This window comes from Drosophila tropicalis, unplaced genomic scaffold, assembly GCF_018151085.1.
Source record: "Drosophila tropicalis isolate 14030-0801.00 unplaced genomic scaffold, ASM1815108v1 contig_443, whole genome shotgun sequence".
Taxonomy (NCBI): Eukaryota; Metazoa; Arthropoda; class Insecta; order Diptera; family Drosophilidae; genus Drosophila; species Drosophila tropicalis.
The window spans coordinates 5,095,227-5,118,421 of NW_027172907.1; the positions used below are offsets into that span (position 1 = coordinate 5,095,227).

Below are 23,195 nucleotides of genomic sequence, written 5' to 3' on the forward strand. Positions count from 1 at the left end.
AATAAAAAATGTGTTTTTAAAATTAAGCCCGGCATTGTGGGGCAGTTGTTTTTTCAAAGTAAAGCTTCTCTAATTCTCTAGTTTCAAAAATAACGGTAAATTTCAATTAATTAGATTTGAGTGTGACCAGGTCTTAGCTCTAAAAATTGTCCCTGTTAAAATAGTGGGAAATATTTACACTCACAAATGAACTGGAAATACAAATACTGGTATTCATAATAACTTAGTGTTGCATAGTGCAAGTGCAGTGTTGAACATGGCGCGAACTGATATGTTTACAGAACCGAACTGACAAAGCTTTATATATGCCGGCTTGCGATCATTCCGTATATTTAAAGTGCTAAGCGAAGTGCTAAATAAAATTCAAGTGCCTTAGAAATTAAGTGAAACTCCGAGATTGAAGAACAAGGTAATACTAACTCCACCATCAATTATTTTAAAATATTTTTTTTTACAATGTGAAAAACTTTTGAGCCTTTTTGGGGAACTAAAAATAATTTTTATTAGAAAGTGAGAATTAACGGGGAATTAACAAACATTCAAAGCCGAAATTTAATTAAAGTAAAGTCAAAAGTGAATTTTTCGCTAGCAACAGGAAAAACAGGTGTTAAGCAAGGAAAATTTATCTAATCGACTTCTTCGATGGTCGGACCTCCTGCTGCTCCACCAGAGGAGGGTTCCTCGTTAGTTGATGACTGCTGCGGTGGCGCTCCAGAGTTTTGATAGAATCGCGTTATAATCGGATTACAGATGCGTTCCAGTTCCTGTTGCTTGTGTTCATACTCCTGTTTATCGGCCAATTGATTGGCATCTAGCCAGCTAATTGTCTCAGTGCAATTCTGTAAAATGGTCTGACGATCTGATTCATTAATCCGCGAGCTAAGCTGCTGATCATCCAATGTGGAACGAAGCTGAAAGCAATATGATTCTAGCTGGTTCTTGGCATTGATGCGATCACGCTGCTGCTCATCTGCCTGGCGATAGGACTCTGCATCATTGACCATTCTTTCGATATCCTCTTTGGAGAGACGTCCCTTGTCATTGGTTATGGTTATTTTGTTCTCCTTGCCTGTGGACTTATCTGCAGCTGTCACATTGAGAATACCGTTTGCGTCAATGTCAAAGGTCACCTCAATCTGTGGCACACCTCGAGGAGCCGGCGGTATAGCCGATAGCTCAAATTTGCCCAGAATGTTGTTATCCTTGGTCATGGCGCGTTCGCCTTCATATACCTGAATCAAAACTCCAGGCTGATTATCGGCATATGTGGTAAAGATTTGCGTCTGTTTGGTTGGAATTGTGGTATTCCGTTTGATTAGCGTCGTCATTACTCCACCAGCAGTTTCGATGCCCAGCGAAAGGGGTGTGACATCCAGCAGAAGCAGATCCTGCACTGCTTCCGACTTATCACCATGCAAAATGGCCGCTTGAACCGCCGCCCCATAGGCCACAGCCTCGTCTGGATTAATCGACTTGTTCAGCTCTTTGCCATTAAAGAAATCCTGTAAGAGTCGTTGCACTTTCGGTATCCTTGTCGAACCACCGACCAACACAATATCATGTATCTGTCCTTTGTCCATTTTGCCATCACGCAAAGCTTTGGCCACCGGTTCCATGGTACCACGAAATAGATCCCCGTTCAGTTCCTCGAATCGGGCTCGAGTCACCGATGTATAGAAATCGATTCCCTCGAATAGCGAATCGATCTCAATGCTGGCCTGAGTGGATGAGGAAAGTGTACGCTTGGCACGCTCGCAGGCGGTACGTAGACGCCGTAGAGCACGTTTATTTTGACCAAGATCACGTTTATGTTTGCGCTGAAATTCCTGGACAAAATGATTGACCAAACGATTGTCAAAGTCCTCACCACCCAAATGAGTGTCCCCAGCGGTGGCCTTCACCTCGAATATGCCATCCTCGATGGTGAGTACAGAAACATCAAACGTTCCACCACCCAAATCAAAGATGAGTACATTCCGTTCACTGGTGCCTTGTTTATCCAGGCCATAAGCAATTGCCGCTGCCGTCGGTTCATTAATGATACGCAAAACATTGAGACCAGCAATGGCACCAGCATCCTTGGTTGCCTGCCGCTGGGAGTCATTAAAATAGGCTGGCACTGTGACCACTGCATCGGTAACCGAACCACCCAGATAAGCTTCCGCAGTCTCTCTCATTTTGGTCAGGACCATAGATGACACCTCCTCCGGAAAGAAACTCTTCTTCTCGCCCTTGTACTCAACCCGTATACGTGGCTTGCCATTCTCAGAGATCACCTCGAAGGGCCAATGCTTCATGTCGCTTTGCACCGTGGCATCATCGAATCGGCGACCGATTAGACGTTTAGCATCTGCAAATCATAGAAATACTATACATACATATATACTTTAAACATTCAAAAACCCAAACCACATTGGGCTTGAATAAGGGATTCTCTTTATTAATCTAATTGGATAGTGTGGACAACGAGGGCATTACAGATAAATTATTATAGAGTACTGGTTGTGGTATTTGGTATGTGTATATATATATATATATATATATATATTTTAGGGGACATTTAATGGGTCAGATATATATACATATATATATATATTATATTTTGAGGCGCAGGTCTTGGGCAAGGCTAGGCGGACAGTTCTTAAGCAGACTCTGAGACTGAAATGAAAGTACAAGAAAAATAAAAAAGAAGTCTTGAATTAGACCTACAGCAACAATAATGCAATCCAAGAAGAGAAATAATGCCAAAAGTCATGAGTGAACAAAACATAGTGCATAATATTATATATATTTCTAAATTATTGTTTCATGCACCAGTGTTTAAAGGCCCTAGAAAAGTCGAAAGGAAGCCACCAAGCTATTTCTATCAATTAACGAAATATCGAGATTTTTGTATCCTTTGAAATAGGAGGATTTTGAAGCACATTAATCCCTAGAATAGTTGTAAATATTCAGTGAATATTCATAAAACTAATGTGCCAAAGGAGAAAACCTATTTTAAATATATATATATGTATAGGTATATATTTGCTTGATTTTTGTTCTTGTTTCTGACACAAATTATGCCAATAAACATGGCAAATTTTTGTTGGCAATGCTGCCAAAATCAACGACTGCGAATGCCATCGGCGGAGAGCTTGCCCCGGGCGGTGGCAGAAAAAGAAATTGAAAAAAAAAGCCAAAAGCCCCCAACACAACAAGTGGACGTGTTACTAAACCAATAGTATATGGTGATAGATATGGGAGAAGATTGGATTGGGTTTGAGGGGGCGGCAAGTAATGAGTTATGGTCGAGTGGGGTGTGCGAATGGATGGGCGCGATGGGGCACGGGGTATCCCGGGTAAGTGGCGGCAAGTGCATAAATACTTTCTATCTGTCAGGCTCACATAGAGACATATGTATATATATTGCAATATGGCGCCAGCGGGTGAAACCTTCTTAAAATAAATATTTAAATCGAATTATAAACAACAATATTATATGTCTTTTTTGGGGGAAATATTTGCATTATTATTTCATTCCGTTCATCAAAATATTTGTAAAGTAAACAGTAATGCACCTCAACAATAAATAAACAACAGAAAAAGAGACAGAGTAAAAGCGACAAAAGATAAAGAATCGTAGACGCAAAGAGTCTGTGTGTGTGTGTGAGAGAGAGAGAGAGAGAGGTGGTGGGGATATCAAATTTTGATTAGACTTACCAAAAATTGTATTATTCGGATTCATGGCCACTTGATTTTTAGCCGCATCTCCTATTAGACGCTCCGACTCCGTAAACGCCACATAACTGGGCGTGGTTCGATTGCCTTGATCATTGGCAATGATCTCAACTTTCCCATGCTGAAAGACACCCACACATGAGTATGTGGTACCAAGATCAATGCCAACTGCTGGTAACTTGGGCATTCTTGCTGTTGTGGGCTTTAATTAGAACAGATCCCGCACGACGATCATCAACGAGCGAGAGCATATGCACATATGTCGAGGTCGTTGCCGCATCCCATGTAAATGAACAAAAAATTTTAAATCCGAAAACGAGAATGAAATTTTCTTTTAAATGTGATTACACAATCAAAGTGAAAACAAAACAACAAAAAAAAAAACCTACCCGAATCCCCTTGCCGTATTCGACCTCACAATTAGAATGCAAAACGATAGAGATACAGGGATATGATCAAAAAGAGAAGCACAAATGTCAAAACTCTTAGGAATTCGAACGTTTTCTCTCTTTGCAGCTCCACAGCGTCAGCTGTTTGTGTGACCTATGATCACGAAAGAACGAAACTGATCGAAATCGCCACACAACTATCTCGAATACTCTCTCCAATCGAAGCTGATGGTCTCCAAGATCAATTTAAATCTCAAGCTGAACGCGCCACGACTGCCACAAGACAACTGGCAGCCAAAATTGTTGTCACACATATCTCAAATGCCACAAGAAAATCCACCAAATTAGACTGTACATTAACAGTGTTTGTTGCATTCATGTGTGCATCTCTATATGTACATATATATGTATATACATAGATACATTTTGGCAGCGTTCTAACAGACCCTGCAATTAGTTTGCCTCTCGAATCTCTCGCTCAACATAATTAGCCGATAGAAATTTTGACTCACAAACGGTCAAGAATTCTAGTACATTCTCGTTTTCTCGCCTTTTCATATAATACAAGCAAGAGAAAGAGAAAGAGAGAGAGAGACAGAGAGAGAGTATCTCAAAGAGAAACCACTATAAATGAAAAGAGTCCTAAGGCCTTGACCTCAAGAAATTAATATTAATTAGAGCTATCAAAATTAAATACTATTCCCCCTTATAAAGGACCTTTGAAAAGATGAGGGAAATAACACGTATACGCACAGGCTACCAGATAAATACTATAATGGATGCTACATATTTAAATGGTTATAATATTTCTGCCTACTATTATATTTTCCTACTTTATTACTTACATAAGATATATGTATAGACCCAGTGGAATGGAGAGGGATTCTTAACCCTAAACTACCATGCCACCAACCCATGATGACGAATTCCCAATTTTTCCCGCTCCCAAATGTTTGCATTTAATTTGCCATTTCAAAAACAGGTGTAAAGCTTTTTTTTGTTTTGTTTTGTTGTTCGGTTTTAGATATTCAACAATGGTTGTTTGTGTATCTTGTTTTGGATATGATTTCTACTTTTCATATGTCTGTATTGGATAGATACTTATAGAGTATATTTTACATAACATACATAGACAAGTATGTATGTATGTATGTATGCATACATATGTATATACATATATGTATATATTTATATTTGTAACGACTGTCATAAACAATAGACTTTTACGTTATAAATTTAAAATCAACTACTTAAAACAACCTTGGTATCAAATACTTAATATAGTAAATATATATGTATATTATATTATATTATTTTATATATATATATTTATTATTTTTATCATATTATTAATTCTTACATACAAACATACATATCTCAATTATTGTATTCGCTTGAAACTCCTCTGTAAGGGAAAATTGTAAACTAAAATTGACTGGGCAAACCAAATCGATTGGAGAGTATCATAGGTTCAACATATATGTACATACATCTATATCTATGTACATATGTATGTGTGCATATCTTAATACATATCGTAAGTACATATGTATGTATTTAGATCAGTTCTTAGTCACAGAACTTTTTTGTTTTCGGTTTCGCTATAGAATCACTGATGCAGCATATATTTACTTATATCTGTCATGTCGTCTCTCATAACTTATAAGTCGCATATTCCAACACATGCAAATGCAAAGCGGGTTGTTCGAAAATCCATAATTTTAAAATTAAAACTAACAAAAAAATTACAAAAATTCACATAAAAAGTGTCAAGTTGAAATCGGTTCCCTTTTTGCCTCTTCTATTTTTGAGTTTATGTAAACTAGTAAAATTTTTTAATAAAACTTTTCAATTAACAGGATTTTCTATATATATATATATAAGTACTGTACACTCGCCGGACTCAGATCAGACCACTATATCATATAGAGCTCTTAGGTATTGAACTTTAAGATAAGATCGCTAAATGGCATCTTTAATAATGATTAGATGTTTTTGAACCTTTTATCTCTTGACTTAAATAAATAATTTATTAGTATTAAGGTTTACCGATTTTTAAATGAAAATATTCAATTAATTGATTACTTAAACTGATAGCTGAATCGCTACAACTCTCTCTCTCTCTTTTGGTTCCGAAAAAATGTATCCCTAAATCGATTGAAAGAAACAAATTTCGACAAAGTTTAAAAATAATTCTAGCATTTAAGTTGATCCTCAATTGAACGAGTATTTCACAGAATATAAACTGATTGCATTTTGATTTCTAGATACTCTGACAAGGCAATTCTTTCATTATCCAATCCAAATGTGAATTATTTAAAATTTTTACACATACATATTTCTGGTAGTTTGATAAATTTAGAAAAGAAAATTACACCTTTTCATAATCAATAAAAGACTTACTATCCTTTCAGTTGTTTTGTCATAGATAAATTATTTCGAAAAAAATGGAAAGTTGAACAACCCTAACAATCATTTGTATGTATTATGTATTTATTATGTTTATACTTCTTTCTGTATGAAAAACATATTGAACTTTTTACATTTTGATTTTCTTAAACATTCTTTGATCAATATTCGTTTAATACCTATAAATTTTTGCTACATTTTCTGCTTGAACTTAAATATACATATGTATGTATATGTATATACCTATGACTAGACTATAGTATGTATATATACTATATATATTTTTGTATGTATGTATATACGTCTGTATGTTTTTGTAGGTTTAAACCGATTTTATAAATTCACTTTTTGCATTTATATTAATCAGTACTAACAATTTAGGGCAAATCAACCTAGCTAATCTCACATTAACAACATTTAAACTTATTTTGTGCTACATCTAAATTTAATGTTTTCTTTTTCTTTTCCTTTTTTTTACATTTTACTTTATTGTGATTTTTGTTTTAAACTTTTTAATTTCCACTAAATGGATCAATTCTTTGATACATACATATATTTACTTCAATTTTATGTGAATTCGATTCGGTTAGGTGAAAACGCATTGCAAAACAACTAAGTAGTTCAATTACCTGCTTAAGTGTTGTTTGTATACTTATGTATACCTCTTAATTATCTAAGGCATTCCATTGAGTTGTTTAATTCTACATATATTTATGTTGTAATGTACTAGCACTAGTCAAGTCCTCATAAATCAATCCACTCACTGAATATACATATAATCATTTGACAAAGTCTCACAGAAAAACAGAAGTTCAAGTGATAAGTTGAAAAATTAGGCTGAATTCGTCTAGTGCGTTCCTTTTTTTATTGTATTTCTTTCGAATTGTCATGAGTGAAAATTTAGCAGGAGCAACTAAACATTGTTCATCTACATATACATACATATATATAAATAACATCTACAAAACTGTATTCAATACACATATAAAATATTATAATTACTATATTAGATTCATCTGATTAGCCGCTGCTGAAAAGAGAACTTGAATGTACATAATTTAGCTAACGCTTTTCTCTTATTGTTAGCTTAGCTTAGCTCCTTCTCTGACTAGAGATCTTACTATGTTACACATAATCTAACTGACTAAAACCTAGACACGTTTGACGTTTAATTCAAATATAAATAGCAATAAGCTTTCAACTCAACTTCTATAATGACTGATTTTCTTTGTTTAGAGGGGGACTACACCTAAAATTACAACACTTAATTGGTAAGGATACAATATTAGATAGCCTCAGTCGATGAGCTGCATGGTCCATTAAAGCCATTAGCTTCCGGATACGAGGAGGAGGTGGCTGCTGAAATGGATCTTGCTCCTGCTCCTCCAGATCGTGTTGCGGCTGCTGCTCCGACGGATGCTGCTCCGGATGTCGATGTGGATGCCATGACGCTCTGCGGCTGAATAAGCTGCTTATATGTGGTCTCTAATCGTGGTGGATACTGGCCATACACTAAATTAGCATCATCATCATCCTTAATAATTGATTCAAACTTACCTCCTGATTCTCATCCAACGATGGCAGCAGCTCATCAAGCGAATTGGGCGTGAGGGGACTGGGCGTGGGCATGCTTACACGACTGAGGGCTCCATGCTGCAATAGCGCCTCGCCGATAACTATTTGTGGCTTATTCTGGGTTAGATGCTGCTGCTGTTGCAATCGCGCCAACCGCAACTTCATCTCCTGTCTAATCTCCTTCTGCTGGACTTCCTTTTCGAAACGCATCATGCTGTAGCTGCGTACCGAGGAGCTAGTACTATGCACCGATGCTAGACTTGGTCTTCGAGAACCTGTAAAACGGTTTTTGGTCAATTGCAATTTTAGTTAGCCTCGACTCAAAGAAAAGTTTACACTTAATCGACAAAACAGAGATTCAAGATATTAGTTGGTTTTTTTTTTTTGCTATTAGTAGGTTTTGTATGAATTATTGAAGCATTTGCTTTTTATCATAAAAGACTACAAGAAAGAGCCAGAGCATATTTCAGAGAGAAACATAGAGAGAGAGAGAGAGAGAGAAAGGGTGTGTCTGTGTGTGAGTGTGTGTGTAAGGGAGGCAGATAGAGAGAGTGAGAGAGAAAAATGTACATAAATTGCATTAACCAAGCAGCTATTAAGCAAGGCATTCGTGCAAGAATTCGTCTGGCAAAAAGTAAAACTGGCCAACAGAGCAAATGGGAATCCCATTAATCCACTGAGATAGTGCTCTCTCTGAAAAGGACAATTGTTTTATGGAGAGCCTTCAAATTGTTCCAAAACTGGCAAATAAAAACAAAATTTGTCTTCAGTCAAATTTTTCATCCTAAAAGTTTGTTGTTTAAACAGTCTAGGCCTGATTTCAGAAGAGTTCAAAGCACTTTAATTTTATCATTTATTTTGATATGGAAGATTTGCAGATCAAATCTCAATTGACTATAAACCGTCTATGGGAACCAATGTTTGCCTTCAATTTGTATCTTCTGTCCGATTCAAAAAGAATTAAGTCTATCTATATTGCCAGGAATTGCTTTTTTGCACAAATATTGTGTGTTTGTCTGTGTATTTGGTCAAAAGGAAGTGTGATTAAAAGGCGCAAGTTTCGCAAATAAACAATGAAGCCTTTGAAAGTTATTTGAATTAATTGAAAATAAAATAAAAAAAAAAAACATTCAATTGCATTCAACTGCATTCGATTGCAAGGCAATTACAGATTGAAGTAAGAAGACATATTTAGCTCATAGAAATAGATGCAGAGAGAGAGAGAGAAACAGAGAGAGAGAGAGACAGAGAAAAAGAGCGAGTTAGCGAGTGAAAAATTGAATTGAGTTCAAAAGATTGAACATAGAATAATTTGTGTGGCTTTTTTTTTTTTTTTTTTTTGTTCAAAAATAATAAGGACTCAATGACGCTTTTTGTTAGTGGGAAGAGTGTCCTGTGAGAAGTGAATTCCTCTTCTTACAGGATGCATGCAGGTTTTTTTTCTCTTTGGAATTATTCTTTGTGTTTGTATGTATTACTTTATGTGTGTGGTAATTGATTTGCAATTATTTCTTATTAGTGGTTAGTAATTAGTTTTGTATACATACATATGTATGTTGATTTCAGTGTTTTTGTATGTGTGTGTGTGTGTGTGTGTGTTAGTTAGTTAAGCTTAATTATTATGGGGGAAATTTCTATGAACATAGTCACCGCCATATTGCTTCAATATCATCTTGTCAGAACATTGTTTTACTTGTTTCATCAATTTGCTGCTGCGTTTACATCATACAGAAAAAATATTCATCCGACAAACAAAACTCTCATTAAATCAAATTATATGGGATTCGTTATATATATATATATTACACATCCTAAGGCGATGAAATCTCTCTTTATAGCTTATTGGATCTGTAAAATTGTTTGTGTATATCGCGTTTTATGCCCTACTGATTCTATAGTGCGTGTGTGTGTATGTGTAGTATCTCTGTGTGGGTGTTTGTGTATATGTGTGAATGTAAATATGTTCATCATTTTGTTAACGGAAGAAAAGGAATACATAGAACAGATTGTTGTTGTTTGAAACATAGGCTCGAAAGCACATTTAACATCGATCAGTAAGAACACAAAACTTTCAATTTTTGTTTTTTTGGTTTTTGGTTACTGGGGCAAACGATAGATGTTACTCTAGATATGCAAGCGATAAATGGAAGCTCCAATGGAATGATGATAACGATTGTGATGAAAGTGAATATGATTAAACAATGAACTGAGTTAGCATACTCTATTATTATCATTCAATACATTTGTCATGAAATCTAATTTAAACTCATTTCTGTTTACTAAAAATATTCGTAACTAATCGCCAAATCAATTCTTGTAATCCGTTGTCTTTGATTTCCGAAATTCGCTATAGGTAGCCGTAATATAGCCAAAACTACGATTCAAAACAAAAAACCATTCTTTCAAAGAACTTATTTTGGAATACTATGAATTTTATGTATCTAAAATTTTGTCTAAAAATAGAATTTTACAAGATTTGCAAATCTCTTTTTAGCTACTGAACATACCAAAGTTTAACTTTTATGCAAATTGCATACTTTAGGGGGCCATATTCAAACTTTCTCATTTCAAAAGGGTTTTTACTTTCCTTGATAGAAAATTACTTTTCAAAGTTTTAAAAAACGAACTGGCTTTATGTTAAAGATAGAAATCCTTAAGATGGTTTTCAACCCGACATCAGTCTTTAGCTTTACATCAGTTTACATTAAGTTTTTACATCAAATATTAATGATTTCTGCAACTAATTCTCTTTCTACTTTTTAGATTTCAAGATGATGTTTGATAATGATATTCCATTGATATTTGATAATGATATTCCATTGATGTGAGGTAAGTACCTTTCTTTTAAATGTCTGTACAATACACTGATGTACGAATATGAATGTATATATGTATATGTATGTATCTATGCGAGAATCTATGCTACAAAAGTTAAGTTAAGAAGCATCGAATTGAACTGAAACAATTCCGTATATAAGTAACAGATAAATGTAACGATGAGAATGTTTCATTCCGCGAAGAAACAAAAACAAACAAACATATACGGGGAGAGAGACAGACAGATAGAAAGACAGAGAGAGAGATAGAGACAGAGTTCAATTTAGATAGAGGTAAGGCAACGACATATCACAACAATGGAGAAAGTATCTGTCGAATGTCCTTTTTGTGTGTGTGAGTATTGTGTGAGTGTTGGTGTCGGCCTATGAGCATGAAAATGAGATCGAGTTCTGAGACTGAAATTGAGAATGGATGGATGCTGGATGATTGGTTTGATTTACCGCAAATCTGGGCGTTTCACTCGCCGGCGTGGGCAGCGCACCAATTTGTAACAAATGATGCAGCTCAGCTCCAGCGCCAGCGCCATCGCCATAACCACCTGCACCACCTGCATAACTTGCACCACAAGCACCACCACCACCACCACCGAGACCACCATCACCGTCACCATCACCATCACTGCCTTGCAGTGGGACAGTGGCGGGATCTATGCTATGGCACCCATAATCATCGTCATCATCATCATTGGATCTATAATTATCAATTCCATTCATGCCCAAGAGGGTCCTAAATCTATCCTGATTTTTTGTTTTTGCCGGCGATAGCTCGAAGCTGAGCAGATGCCGCTGATGATTCAATTGCTTCTGCAGATGGCGGGTCATGGAGAGGGAACTCTCACAGCTGCGACAACCGCTGCCGCTGCCACCACAGCCGCCAGAGCCGAGGCCGTTGCTCTCGTCGAGATCGTCGCGCGAATGCTGACTGCAGCCGGCTCCGGAGGTGTGACGCGATGAGGCGCGCGAATTTTGTTTCGATACGGCCGTAATGTGACACGATATGAGCAATATGGCAGCCGATCTAGCCGCACCTGTACGAGACGTCGACACTAAAATGCCTTTGGACGCGCCGCCGCCTCCGCCGCTGCCACTGCCACCACCGCTGGCAGAAGCTCCGGCGATTCCGCCAGCCGAGGCCCGACGATTGCCATAGGAACCAATCGATCCCGTCGATCGTATGCTGGACCGTGAAGATGGTCGCGCCGAATGCACGGTCAGCGGTATGCCTACAAAAACAAGTATTCATTGATCAGCAAATAAAATTCTTCACTCATTTCCCAACTCACCTGTATCGCTAGAATAAAGAATGGGCGGTGGAATATTGGCATCTCCATAGTTGCGATGCCTTGGATATTTGGTCTTGCTAAACAAATGCAAGACCATACAGATAAGACCAGCCAGCACAGCAATACCCGTGGACACCCCCCAACAGGGTAGGCAGATCTGAGCTCAACTCGCTGAGATCTAAAACCAAATGTATGTATGTACTTGTACACATGTAGTTCAACTCGAGGCAAAAGAAATTCTTACCTGGCGTGCAGAAAACGCGTCTCGTTGGCTTTGTATAACTCACCGAGTGAAAACCATTGGCACACTGACACATTGCATTATGTCGCACCTGAACACAGAGGGAGTTCTCGTCATTGTAAATACACGTCTCATCGTAGAAACATTGATCGCCTAATTTTTTAGCTGTGAATCAAGCAAATCGAGGAAATTAAGTCTAAATAGCCTAAATGTCAAAGAGGACCTAATCACTTTAAAGATTAATACGGAAACTTGTTGATAAGTTGACAAATTGTTTGAAAATCTATTCAACTGTCGGTTTAGGCAGGTTTTTGCTCTACAACAGAACAGAATTGGCCGCTAGGTGCGCTGCCAAACTGACGACAAATATTGAATTGTGATTTGAAACAAATTAAACTTACGTTTGGCGCAACCCTTTATCAGTCCCAACTGCACTGGATAGTTTCTTTCACAGCTGCAGATTTGCGTATCCTTGTCGCAGGAGACGTGCAGCAATTTAGCATCGCATTTAAGTTCGTTGCATGGAGCTCCAATGTACTTTCCTTTTGCTAAACAATAAAAAATAAAAGTATAGAAATTTGCTTGTTTTAGTATTTTCTGGCTATGGTCACGACATTTTCTCAAGACTACTTTTATGACAATGTTTTTAGGGCACTCATTTTGTGTGGAGTGCATAATCCTTATATATGTACACAGTAAAACAATAATAGCTTCTAAAATATACAAGAATCTTACACTTAGAACGTGGTTTTCAAAGCACACAAAAGGTATTATGTAAGGACATCAAAGGACACTTTGCAAGAGGAAAATGCAGCAAAGTCAAAGTGCTTTTAATTGCATCACATTTGTATAATAAACGTGACTGGAATGGAAATCCTGTTGCATATTTTGTAATGCATTTTGTTAGCATTCGCTGATTTGCTGACTCTGTTTGATCTCTTGGCTCTTGGCTCATCTCTCCATATGGCCTTTAAAAACGGCGACGTATACGTAATTCCCCATAGATCAAGTTGGTCATAAATAACGCAACTGACCAACAGCCTTGTAGGGATAGTTTTTTTTTTTGCTTTTTGTTTCTTCAAAAGTCCACCTGGCAATGCAGTTTGCCGCATCGCAGCAAATTTGAGAGGCTGGTGACGACGGATATGTATGTGTGTGTGTGTGTGTGTGTTTGTGTGTAATTTCATTATTTTGGCAATGTTACGAAATTGCAGTTATAGTTGGGCCCCACACATACATACACATGTATGTGTTCATACATATATGTATGCACCTATATATTATGCAATTTTACAAACAGGAAAAGCATCAATGACCTTGAGAGAGTCCGCATAATGCCAACTACCAGTACATATTAGGCCGATTGCAATGATGGTTTTTAATTTTAGCTATTTGCTTTTTTTTATGTAATGACAAGTAATGCAGGAATTGTACAATGGGAAAATATAACCTTTGTCCAAGACATTTATCCTTGATCTCGATGAAACCAAGAAGCCATTTCGCCTTTATCATATAATTCCGTCAGGTCTACCGAACTATGCTGCCTCTTCAACTAAATGGGTTAAATATTTAAGACATATATATCTAAGACATTGGAGGCTTAAATGCAAATGACAATTGCAATTAATTGCAGATTTGCAAAGTTAGAGGTTTTGAGATAAAGGATTTTAAATTGAGAGCTTCAAGATTGGCTGTCTATATAAATTTCGTTCATATGTGATATCTGGAAATGACCTTTTTAAAGGCAAAACTTCATCTCTCATTTACTTTTGTACTTAACTTGGAAATTAGTGGGTATTTTTTGTTGAACTCACCAGACTTATTATTAATCAAGGCCTCAAGATCGTCTATATCATCCGGATAACTGGCATCGTAGTCATCGTCAGGCACATGGGCAACATCGCGTTTTTGGGCGCGTTGTTGTTGTTGATCGCTAAAATCTAATGCTGATGTTGTGAAATTATCCATTATTATCATCGATGCTGGGGTGTGAAGGACTAGAGCCAAATCAGATGCTGATGCTAATGCTGTTGAACCTGACAGAGAGTCTGAGCTTGTTTTTGCAGCTGCTGTTGCTGCGGCTGGAACTGAGGCTGTAGCCGAAGCTGAAGTTGTTGTTGTTGGAGGAGCTGGTGCTGGACCTGAGGGGCTAGATGCTGTGGCAGCAGATGCAGAGGCATGTAGAAGCATCAGGCAGCCAAAGAGAAGAATACCCTGCCACAGAGCCATCGCCATGTGGCACTGATGCTGTTGCTGAAATTGTTGTTGCTGTTGCTTGCTAAACGTGGCCAGCTGCAGTGTCATCAGCTGCAGAAGACGGGACATCGTTAACTTAGCCATGTTGGCATTTTATGGCCGCGCTGGCTCTGAGTCGTTCACTCTTTCTCTCTTTGCGTGTGTGTGTGTGTGTTTCCCCTCAACACATTTGCAAGTGTTTGAAAACTTTTTCCATTTGAAAGAAAAGTTCAGTTGGCTTCTTGTTTCTAGCTGTTCCCGTTGCTCTTGTTTTTTGTTTTTTAAGTTCACTTTTCGTTTACTTTGTTCTTGTCGCTTGCCTATTACTCTTTGGCAAATTGGCCAAACCAGGCGTAAGTGAAAAATGCATACACATACACATACACACACACCCATATATGTGGGATACAACAAAGAAACAACAAGCAAAAAAACAAAGTACGAGCTCAAGTTTCGATTTGTCGCCCCCTGCCGCCGGGTAGTGGCAAACTATTCCATTGCTTGCTCTGCATGATAATTTCATATAATTTGTCCTCAGTGGAAAATTGTTCGTGTTGCGGTCATCATCAACGTCGTCATCGTCCACTAGGACCAGCACCGCAGCCACCACCACCACCACCACCGCAATTGACCCACAACTGCATGTGCATGTGCTGCTCCACCCGCCTTGTTGTGTTATATGGGCATTAATTCCATGCGAGATGAGAATTTATGGCACGAACTTCTTTTGAAACTAGGTTGGTCTTCGCTCGCTTCTCCTTATCCACTAGCTTCACTTTCCCTTGCTGTAAATGCGAAGAAATGAAAGAAAAATAGTTGCACTTTAAGTAGTTTGATTTACGTAGACGCAACCAAAAAGGCTTTCCCACTAAGCAAAAGCAAATTTAAATAAAAATGATTTAGTGAATTTATGCAAAACAGAATTCTATTAATAACGCAAATCAAAATTCACACAGAATTTGCTCATTTCAAATTATTTCAGTTTAAATTTTATTGTAAAAAACTGAGCTTTGACTTTAAAATGAATTTACCACTAAAATTAGTCTTCGCTTTGACTATTTTTGTTGACAGATTTCCAAAGGGATTTAGTATGAAACTGCCAAAGGAAACCTCAAGAACCTTTTCTCCTTAAAAAAGAACACGCCCATTAAAATATTTAATCAAGACTTCAAAAATCAAAAACTTTTCTCGGGAATTCCCAAGACAACTAAGAACTTTGAAAACTCCTCAAGGATGCGCATATTCATATTCAGAATCCCAAAAAGTATGCTACAAAAAACTAATTGCTTAGTCTTTGGTTGTAGAAGATTACATATTTTTCTCTCTACTTTATTATTTTTATCACATGTATCAAAATTTAAATTAAGAAACGCAATTAGTATATATTATTTATTTAAAACTTTAACACCTGGCACTCATGAAATTTACAATAAATGTAATTTTACCTATGCCAACAAATAAAAAAAAATGTTTAAAAATTTGAAAAATATTTAATTGTCAAATTATATGTACCATTAAAGGTAGACTCAGGTGTTTCATAACATATTAAGCAAACATTATTTGAAAGACCTTCCAAAAGCAAACAAACTTACTTTTTATTTGAGAGAACTGCGTAGTCATTTTTTTATTGTTTTTTTTGTTTTGTTATGTAAATAAACCAGCCAAATGCTATAAAAGCTAACATAGATCTAAAATTTTACCCATTTCAAAATGAGATACTTTTTGCTTCTGACACTGGCAATACTAATTGCTCAAGTAGCAGCCGCTGAAGATGTGGAAGATGTGGAAGATTATGAAAATGACGATGATGCTGACGCGGACGCTGACGCTGACTATGGCGTAAGCGACGAAGCGGCAAACTCCGATGCAGGCGACTCTGATGATCCAGATTATTCAGAAACCTCGGATGAGGACTCAACAACTTTAGCTCCGGCGTCTACTTCGAAACCAGCAACGTCCAAAAAAAATAAAAAAGCGGTAAAGAATAAAAATAATAAGAAAAGAGCCCAAAAACAAAAGGCAGCAAAAGCAGCTAGACAAAAAAAGAGGAAAGCAGCAGCGACCAAAAATCGTAAAACTGCTGCTGCAGCAAAACGTAGACGCGGTTGAAGAGGACAGTGTGGAATAAATAAAACGTGAAATAAGCAATAAATGAAAAAGTATCATATTAAATTCGAAAATGTTTATTTGGACAAGTTATGTTTATGTTTAAAACATAAAATCAAGTGAAAAGGGTGATTAAAGGTCACTCTATTGGGATTGTAGTTAGCATTCTATTTATGAAGTTGATTAGCTTATATTTCGTCAATTTAATCAATTGTCAAAAATCAATTGATTAAATTATGAAATTTATATGTGTTGCATACTTTGAGGCACTAGATTGATCCCATTTCGATTCTTTAGCACATGTATGGTAATAATGATTACGATTTGGTCGTAGACTGGCAAAACCATCTGCATCAGGCGACAATTGTTTAATAAGAACAATAACCACACACAGGGAGAGGGAGCTTCATCCGATGCCACAGCGGGGGTGTGTGGAAGGGTAGGGCTTTTGTTTTCAAATTGAAAACCAACACCCTGACAGTGGCATTACCAAGAGAAGATCTAGTGCAGTGCGGCAACATAAAAGCCACTTCGTATCCAAGTGTTTTCTATGCCCACACATGAACCTATGTACATACATACATACATATATCCGTCTTGGTGTCTGTGTGTGTGTGTGTGTGTGTATATGCGGTGTTGCAAGAGCAAACAAAAGGCTCCACTGACATACCTCCCGCTGACTCAGCTTAGCGCTCAAAGTGTGGCAACAATCTGAATCATCGTTTTAGTTTCCACGCCCCCTTCGTTTCCTCCCTATACAGCGAGAGACCCCCTCGGGGTAGGGGTCTAGGTCTGCCAATGTTAATATCTGTAGCTGATGCCTTAAGAGGAAAATGTGATAATGTACACTAAACAATGAAGAATGCACAAATGGCATAAAAATAGCCAGAAGTGGGATATGAAGTGGGCCTGATGTGGATGATGTGCGCCTGGGTATAGAAATTATAATGGAATATGTGTTAGATGACGACGATGATGACGATGATGATGACAATGTTGATGATGGTATCTCGGTGGCTCTTGTTGTATCTGTTCATGACTTTTATGATGATGAGTGCCTGATACATTGTCCAATATATGTACATACATAGATTTGAATTTCAAACACACAAGCTTACATGTGTTTGAGCAATATTTAAACACATAACGTTGCTTTAGATTTGATGCTTGTCACCATGATTACTATTTATATATTCATTGAATATCACCGTTCTTTTTTGGTTTTTTTTGCTTGGCTCAACTCAAAAGAAAAAGTCTACTCATTCTGTACACACTAAAACGTTTTAGCTAAACGTTCATGCAAACAATTGCCAATTTTTTTAAATAACCAAATCATATTTCCATTTCATAAGGATACACATTTACTCTAAGTACTCATATTCGAGTATTTTAATAATATTTGAATGAGTACTTATTCGAAATGAGTCTATGTAATCGAAAAATTGAGGATTCCCATAGTATTCTGAACATTCTCAATATGATCGAAAGAGTAAATCAATCAGCAATACTTCTGCAATCCATCAGTCTGTTTTACCAGTTAGAGAGGGAAACATAATTAAATTTCCATCAATATCTTTCCCAGAGATTCGAAATATAATAATTATATAACTAACTGCATATAAATAAAAATTACAAAGTATTTTCCATACACAAGGCACAAGATAGAATACTTCTCTCGTCAAGACAAGTAAGAATACTTCTCTCGTCATCTGTCTTAAATTATGAAAGAAAAACAGCAAAAAAAATAAACACACTTTTTAAAATGATTAATTTGATATCTTGTTATTTTATTTTACTCCTTCGATTCCGTACAATTTATATCCATTATGGGATTTAATTTGCTGTCTTGCGACGCACAACACGAATGCGATGACTGTCTGTGGAATTTTTAGCACTAGCGGTGGCAACGAGGACAGCCAACAGGACCATAGTGAACAATGTGAAATATTTCATCTTGAATGGGTGAAGAACACTTGGAATAACTTGAAATTGCTTGTCGAATATGTATTCGTTTCTGATTTCAACAACCCATTTACATGGTTCTTTTATACGGTTATGTTGTGACACTGAATCAATAACAATAATAATTGTTGTAACATATGTTTAACAATTTTCTTATGTTTGTTATTATATTGCTATCTGTTATTGATTAACCAGTTTCCAGTACTTCCTTTACCAAAGAATCTATAAAAACGAAAACTGTTCAATGTCGACTTGGATATTTACTTTACAGTTTGTCTCTCAATTGTAAATAGGTTAAGTACCAAATAGTTTGGTATTAAATTGTTATTTTTGGGTCTTTATTTTTCTTAATTTTTTGTTAGATTAAATGCGGATAATCTGAAAAATTTTGAGATGGTTCTGCATCGTTTTTTAAAACATTTGATACATTGCCCATATTACAGTGTGAAATTATATTCTTTACTTTGGTTACCCTTGGAGTGTAGAATTAAGAATACTACAATCATAAAAGCTACTGCTTTACTTTTGAACAAATTAAACTTCAGTTTCTGGCCTAAAAGTATGCAACGAATGTTTTATTATAATGGATATTTACATCTACATATAAAAATATGCCCATTTATAATTTTGTTTTTTTTTCGAATGTGAAAAAAAAAGATTCGATTTTAAATTTGAAGATAGCAAATGATTATCCAAATGATTATGTTAATTCATATGTAAAACTAAAGTAAGTTTAAAATTTTGTCAATCCATTCATCAACATTGTAAACTCTTATCAAAAAGATTAATGTAAATATTTCATACGCCACGTTGGCCGATAGGAAAACTCAACTTGTTGTTAAGGTCAACTGCAATTTGGAAAAGCAAAGGAAGAACACAAAAAAAAAAAACTAATGCAAACTTTTATAGTGTTACAGTTTACAAAAGTAATAGCTTAAATGAATACACAAGTATTTAGGAAATGTTTATGTAATTGCGAATTCATTTGATATGTATAAAACGCATTTCACAAAATGCGAAACAGTTATTTATGCTAATGCAGGATCTGGTTATATCTCAGTGAGCCATTAAAAAAGAGAAAAAAAAGAACGTAATATAATTTTTCACTTTGCATATACTTAAATACAAATTTGAAAGCAAAAACGGAAATGCAAGTCCAATAACACGCATAGGACTCAGGAGGGGGAGAGAGAGGGAGAGAGAGAGAGCGGGCGAGCGAGCGAGCGAGAGAACGAGAGGAGGAAGGAATGCGATGCGACCGCACAAACACAAGTATAAAGTGAATGAACGCACACAGACCACTGCAGTTGTATGCATGTTTGTGTTCGTGTTTCGTGTGGGTGAGAAGGACGAGTGGAAACAGTAACGGTAACGGAAGCAACGAACCAAAACACGAGCCGAACGACTGACTACTCGTGCTAGTTCATTTTAGGAGAGCGTCGCACAGTGGTGCATTTTAATGGGAACTTGTTGCAAAAACAATAACTTTTGATCTTATCAACAACATTCACTTAAAGCGGGCCACGCCCCTTGAAAGATAATGCAACAAACAGAAACTGTTCAGTTTATGGCCTTGATTTATTTTTTTCATTTTTAAAGATATATTTATGTAATGTTTTGTTTGTTTATTTGAACTCCTTTGCCTATTTATGAAATTCGTTGGCGGACTTTAAGCAGGAAATCTTTTGAAGGAATTCTATTCTAAAAGTAGTTTAACTTTGAATTTTTATTCAAATTTCGTTTAACACAATTTGGGGATAATGATTATTAAGACAAGGGCGACACTGTGCGACGCATGATAACCCCGAGAGAGCGGTGTCTTCTCTTGATTTCTACATACACACATATATATATAATATAAAAGATTTCTTTGTGTTGTGTGAGTATGTATTTTTAGGCACTGATAAAGGCGAAATTCACATGCATAAATAGGAACAGTGTTTGTATCTGTATGTGTGTGTTGTGTGTGTATAAGGTCCTTACCAAAAACTAACTAACAAGAGACATCCAACCTCTAAAACTACGACTTCGGCCACTGCTTTTGGCTTCTTACCTACCTACCTATATATACAAATATACACACATATGTAAAATGTGCCGCCACCGCCGCCGCTTAAAATGTAGGTTACACACAGTGAAAGCGAAGTGGCTTACTTTTGTACATTTGTATCTTATGTACATATGTATGTATGTATGTATGTATGTAGGTGTATATAAATGTTTTTATTTTACATATTTTCAAATGCAATGGAAAATCACAACACATCAATCTTCCAAGTAAATGACAGTGTTTAAGTGATATTCGAATAAATGACACTCTCCAACGCAATGGACCCCAAAAAGTATGCTATATTTATACAAAGTCACATCTGTACGTATGTATGTATGTATGTAGAGAGAGGCGAAGCACTTATGTGCAAAATGTGTTTAACTAATGCAGGTTTAGACATTGAAATTCCCATAAATCTAATAAGTTTAATGAGATGCCCACAAAGCATTGCCTTGGGCTTACACCTGAATTTTCTATTTAAGCCAAATTAGCTATGACAAATTTGTTTTTATAGGCCATCACTGTGTCCTTGTCCTTGTCTTGATTTCAGTATTATGCTGTTTGTCAGAACATTCTGTTTGATAAAGTTAGGAGAAGAAAAATAGTTAAAACTGTTCCAAACTTTCGAATATATCGAACTTTATTATAAATGATTATAAAATTGGTTCTATCTATGACATGCCACGATACCTTGCTTAGGTTGATCGATAAGCGATCAGATGTATAAAATATTGTCAATAAGAAGATTTTTTTTTTCATTTCTTAATAGTAAGCTATAAATTCTATTATTGTGACATTTGCCTAAATTGGCAATTAAAATGCTGTTGGTTTCTGTCCGTTTAAAGTTGCGTAACTTAATTACCTATTGAATGATATAAAAACCATATCAATTGTGTCCACGAAATGACCCCTTGCGGTCAAATGCCGCGGACCAAAAGGTTCCGTTGGCGTAACTTGTCTCTCTCTATAAATACACACACACAAACACACCGAAATGTACATAAAGATCTTTTGTATTTTTGAATTATTTCAAACTTCGGTTTTTGTTTAGCCAATTTTAGAAATTGTGTACTACATAACTGTATATACATATGTATACATAACTTTGTGTTGTGTTTGTTGACTCTAAAAAAACCAAAAGAAGCATCAACAATAGGCAAGGATACGCGACCTGCAAAAGAATGCGCAGGAAAAAGGGTAAAAAAAGAAAACTAGAGGATTTTTATTTACATATTATGTACAGATGTATGTATGTATGTATGTACGAGTATGTATCAATATAGAACAATGTTCGTATGTATGTAATATTCAACAACAACAACATCAACAAGAATGAAGAATATTTTTCTTCTCCCACTCACCGCCAATCGCTGGAAAATTCAAGTTTCGATTCGATTTTCAGCTACGTTTTTGGTTGTCCGTTATTTTGTCCCGTTTGCTCTCTTGATTAGATTGCAAACTTTTAAATTATTTTTGCAAACTTTTGTGCTGTAATCATTTCAACTTTTCCTATTTTCGCCAGAAAACTTTTACACACATCGGTGCACAAAATTTAATTAAACTTTAATGCAATTTTAATTGCAGTTATATGGGTACACATACATATACACACAAAGACACAGAAACACACAACACACATTTACATTAACAAAAAGAAAAAACACACACACAGATGGCATCATACATCGACATCGACATCGACATAAACATGGACATGGACATCTTACGCATTGAGTATTCACACTGAAGCATTTTTAGCACACACAATTTTCGACTATTCTTTTAGTTATCTATGTATGGGTATGTACATCCATACAGACACACGCACACATACACACACAGAAACATACATATTTATGTATGTATCGCGATGAATTAGCTTGGAAAACCGATGGAGGAGCTCGTTTAGCAGCGACTAACGATGGCGACTACTTCAACGATGCTGCTCCCTCGGTGGTTGCTTGGCGTCTGATTGCACGACGGCCAAATCCAACCCCAATGCAGAGACGCTTGCTCTAGGCTTGCTCTTGCTTTGACGAATCCACTGAAAATTTAGAGACAAAAACCCGAGAGTAAAAGCAGAGAGATACCGCTTTTTATTACTTTAAGTCAGCTGTTTTCTCGACCTGTTTTCAAATGCGTAGAACATACAAACACACCTACATAGATTTAATATAAAATAACAATAGCACACAGGACATGCTGCTCACTCTCTCTCTCATCAGTCGGTCTCTCTGGTTGTGCGAAAATCATTGGCAATCAAAACGACAACTGACCATAAGAGCCGGTGGCTGACTAACTTTGACTTTTGTTCTTTTAAAATATTAAAATATTCTTTTAAAATACGAAACGATCGTTTAAAAATACAGTTGCAAAACGGATGGTTGA

The 23,195-nt window shown here is 36.3% G+C and overlaps 2 protein-coding genes and 1 long non-coding RNA gene across 3 annotated transcripts; 1 reads left to right on the plus strand and 2 right to left on the minus strand.

The window, feature by feature from the left end:
• The first annotated feature begins 257 nt into the window (after window positions 1-257).
• LOC137574205 (uncharacterized) lies at window positions 258-18,706 on the plus strand. The gene is made up of 3 exons (XR_011031955.1): window positions 258-409; window positions 10,857-10,922; window positions 18,688-18,706. It is a non-coding gene; the product is annotated as an uncharacterized lncRNA (long non-coding RNA).
• Window positions 477-4,398, minus strand: Hsc70-1 (Heat shock protein 70 cognate 1). Its single transcript, XM_068286332.1, has 3 exons — window positions 4,110-4,398; window positions 3,703-3,922; window positions 477-2,350 (listed from the first exon to the last, which is right to left on the minus strand). The coding sequence occupies exons 2-3, from the start codon at window positions 3,905-3,907 to the stop codon at window positions 627-629; spliced, it is 1,929 nt and encodes a 642-aa protein (XP_068142433.1). The 5' UTR covers window positions 3,908-3,922; window positions 4,110-4,398; the 3' UTR covers window positions 477-626.
• On the minus strand, window positions 7,351-22,733 carry LOC137574176 (uncharacterized). The gene is given in 10 exon segments (XM_068286334.1): window positions 7,351-8,019; window positions 8,076-8,368; window positions 11,959-12,153; window positions 12,214-12,352; window positions 12,354-12,391; window positions 12,458-12,619; window positions 12,856-13,002; window positions 14,269-15,474; window positions 22,169-22,333; window positions 22,535-22,733. Coding segments are annotated over 8 exon segments (1,716 nt in total). The 5' UTR covers window positions 14,795-15,474; window positions 22,169-22,333; window positions 22,535-22,733; the 3' UTR covers window positions 7,351-7,803.
• Window positions 22,734-23,195: the final 462 nt, after the last annotated feature.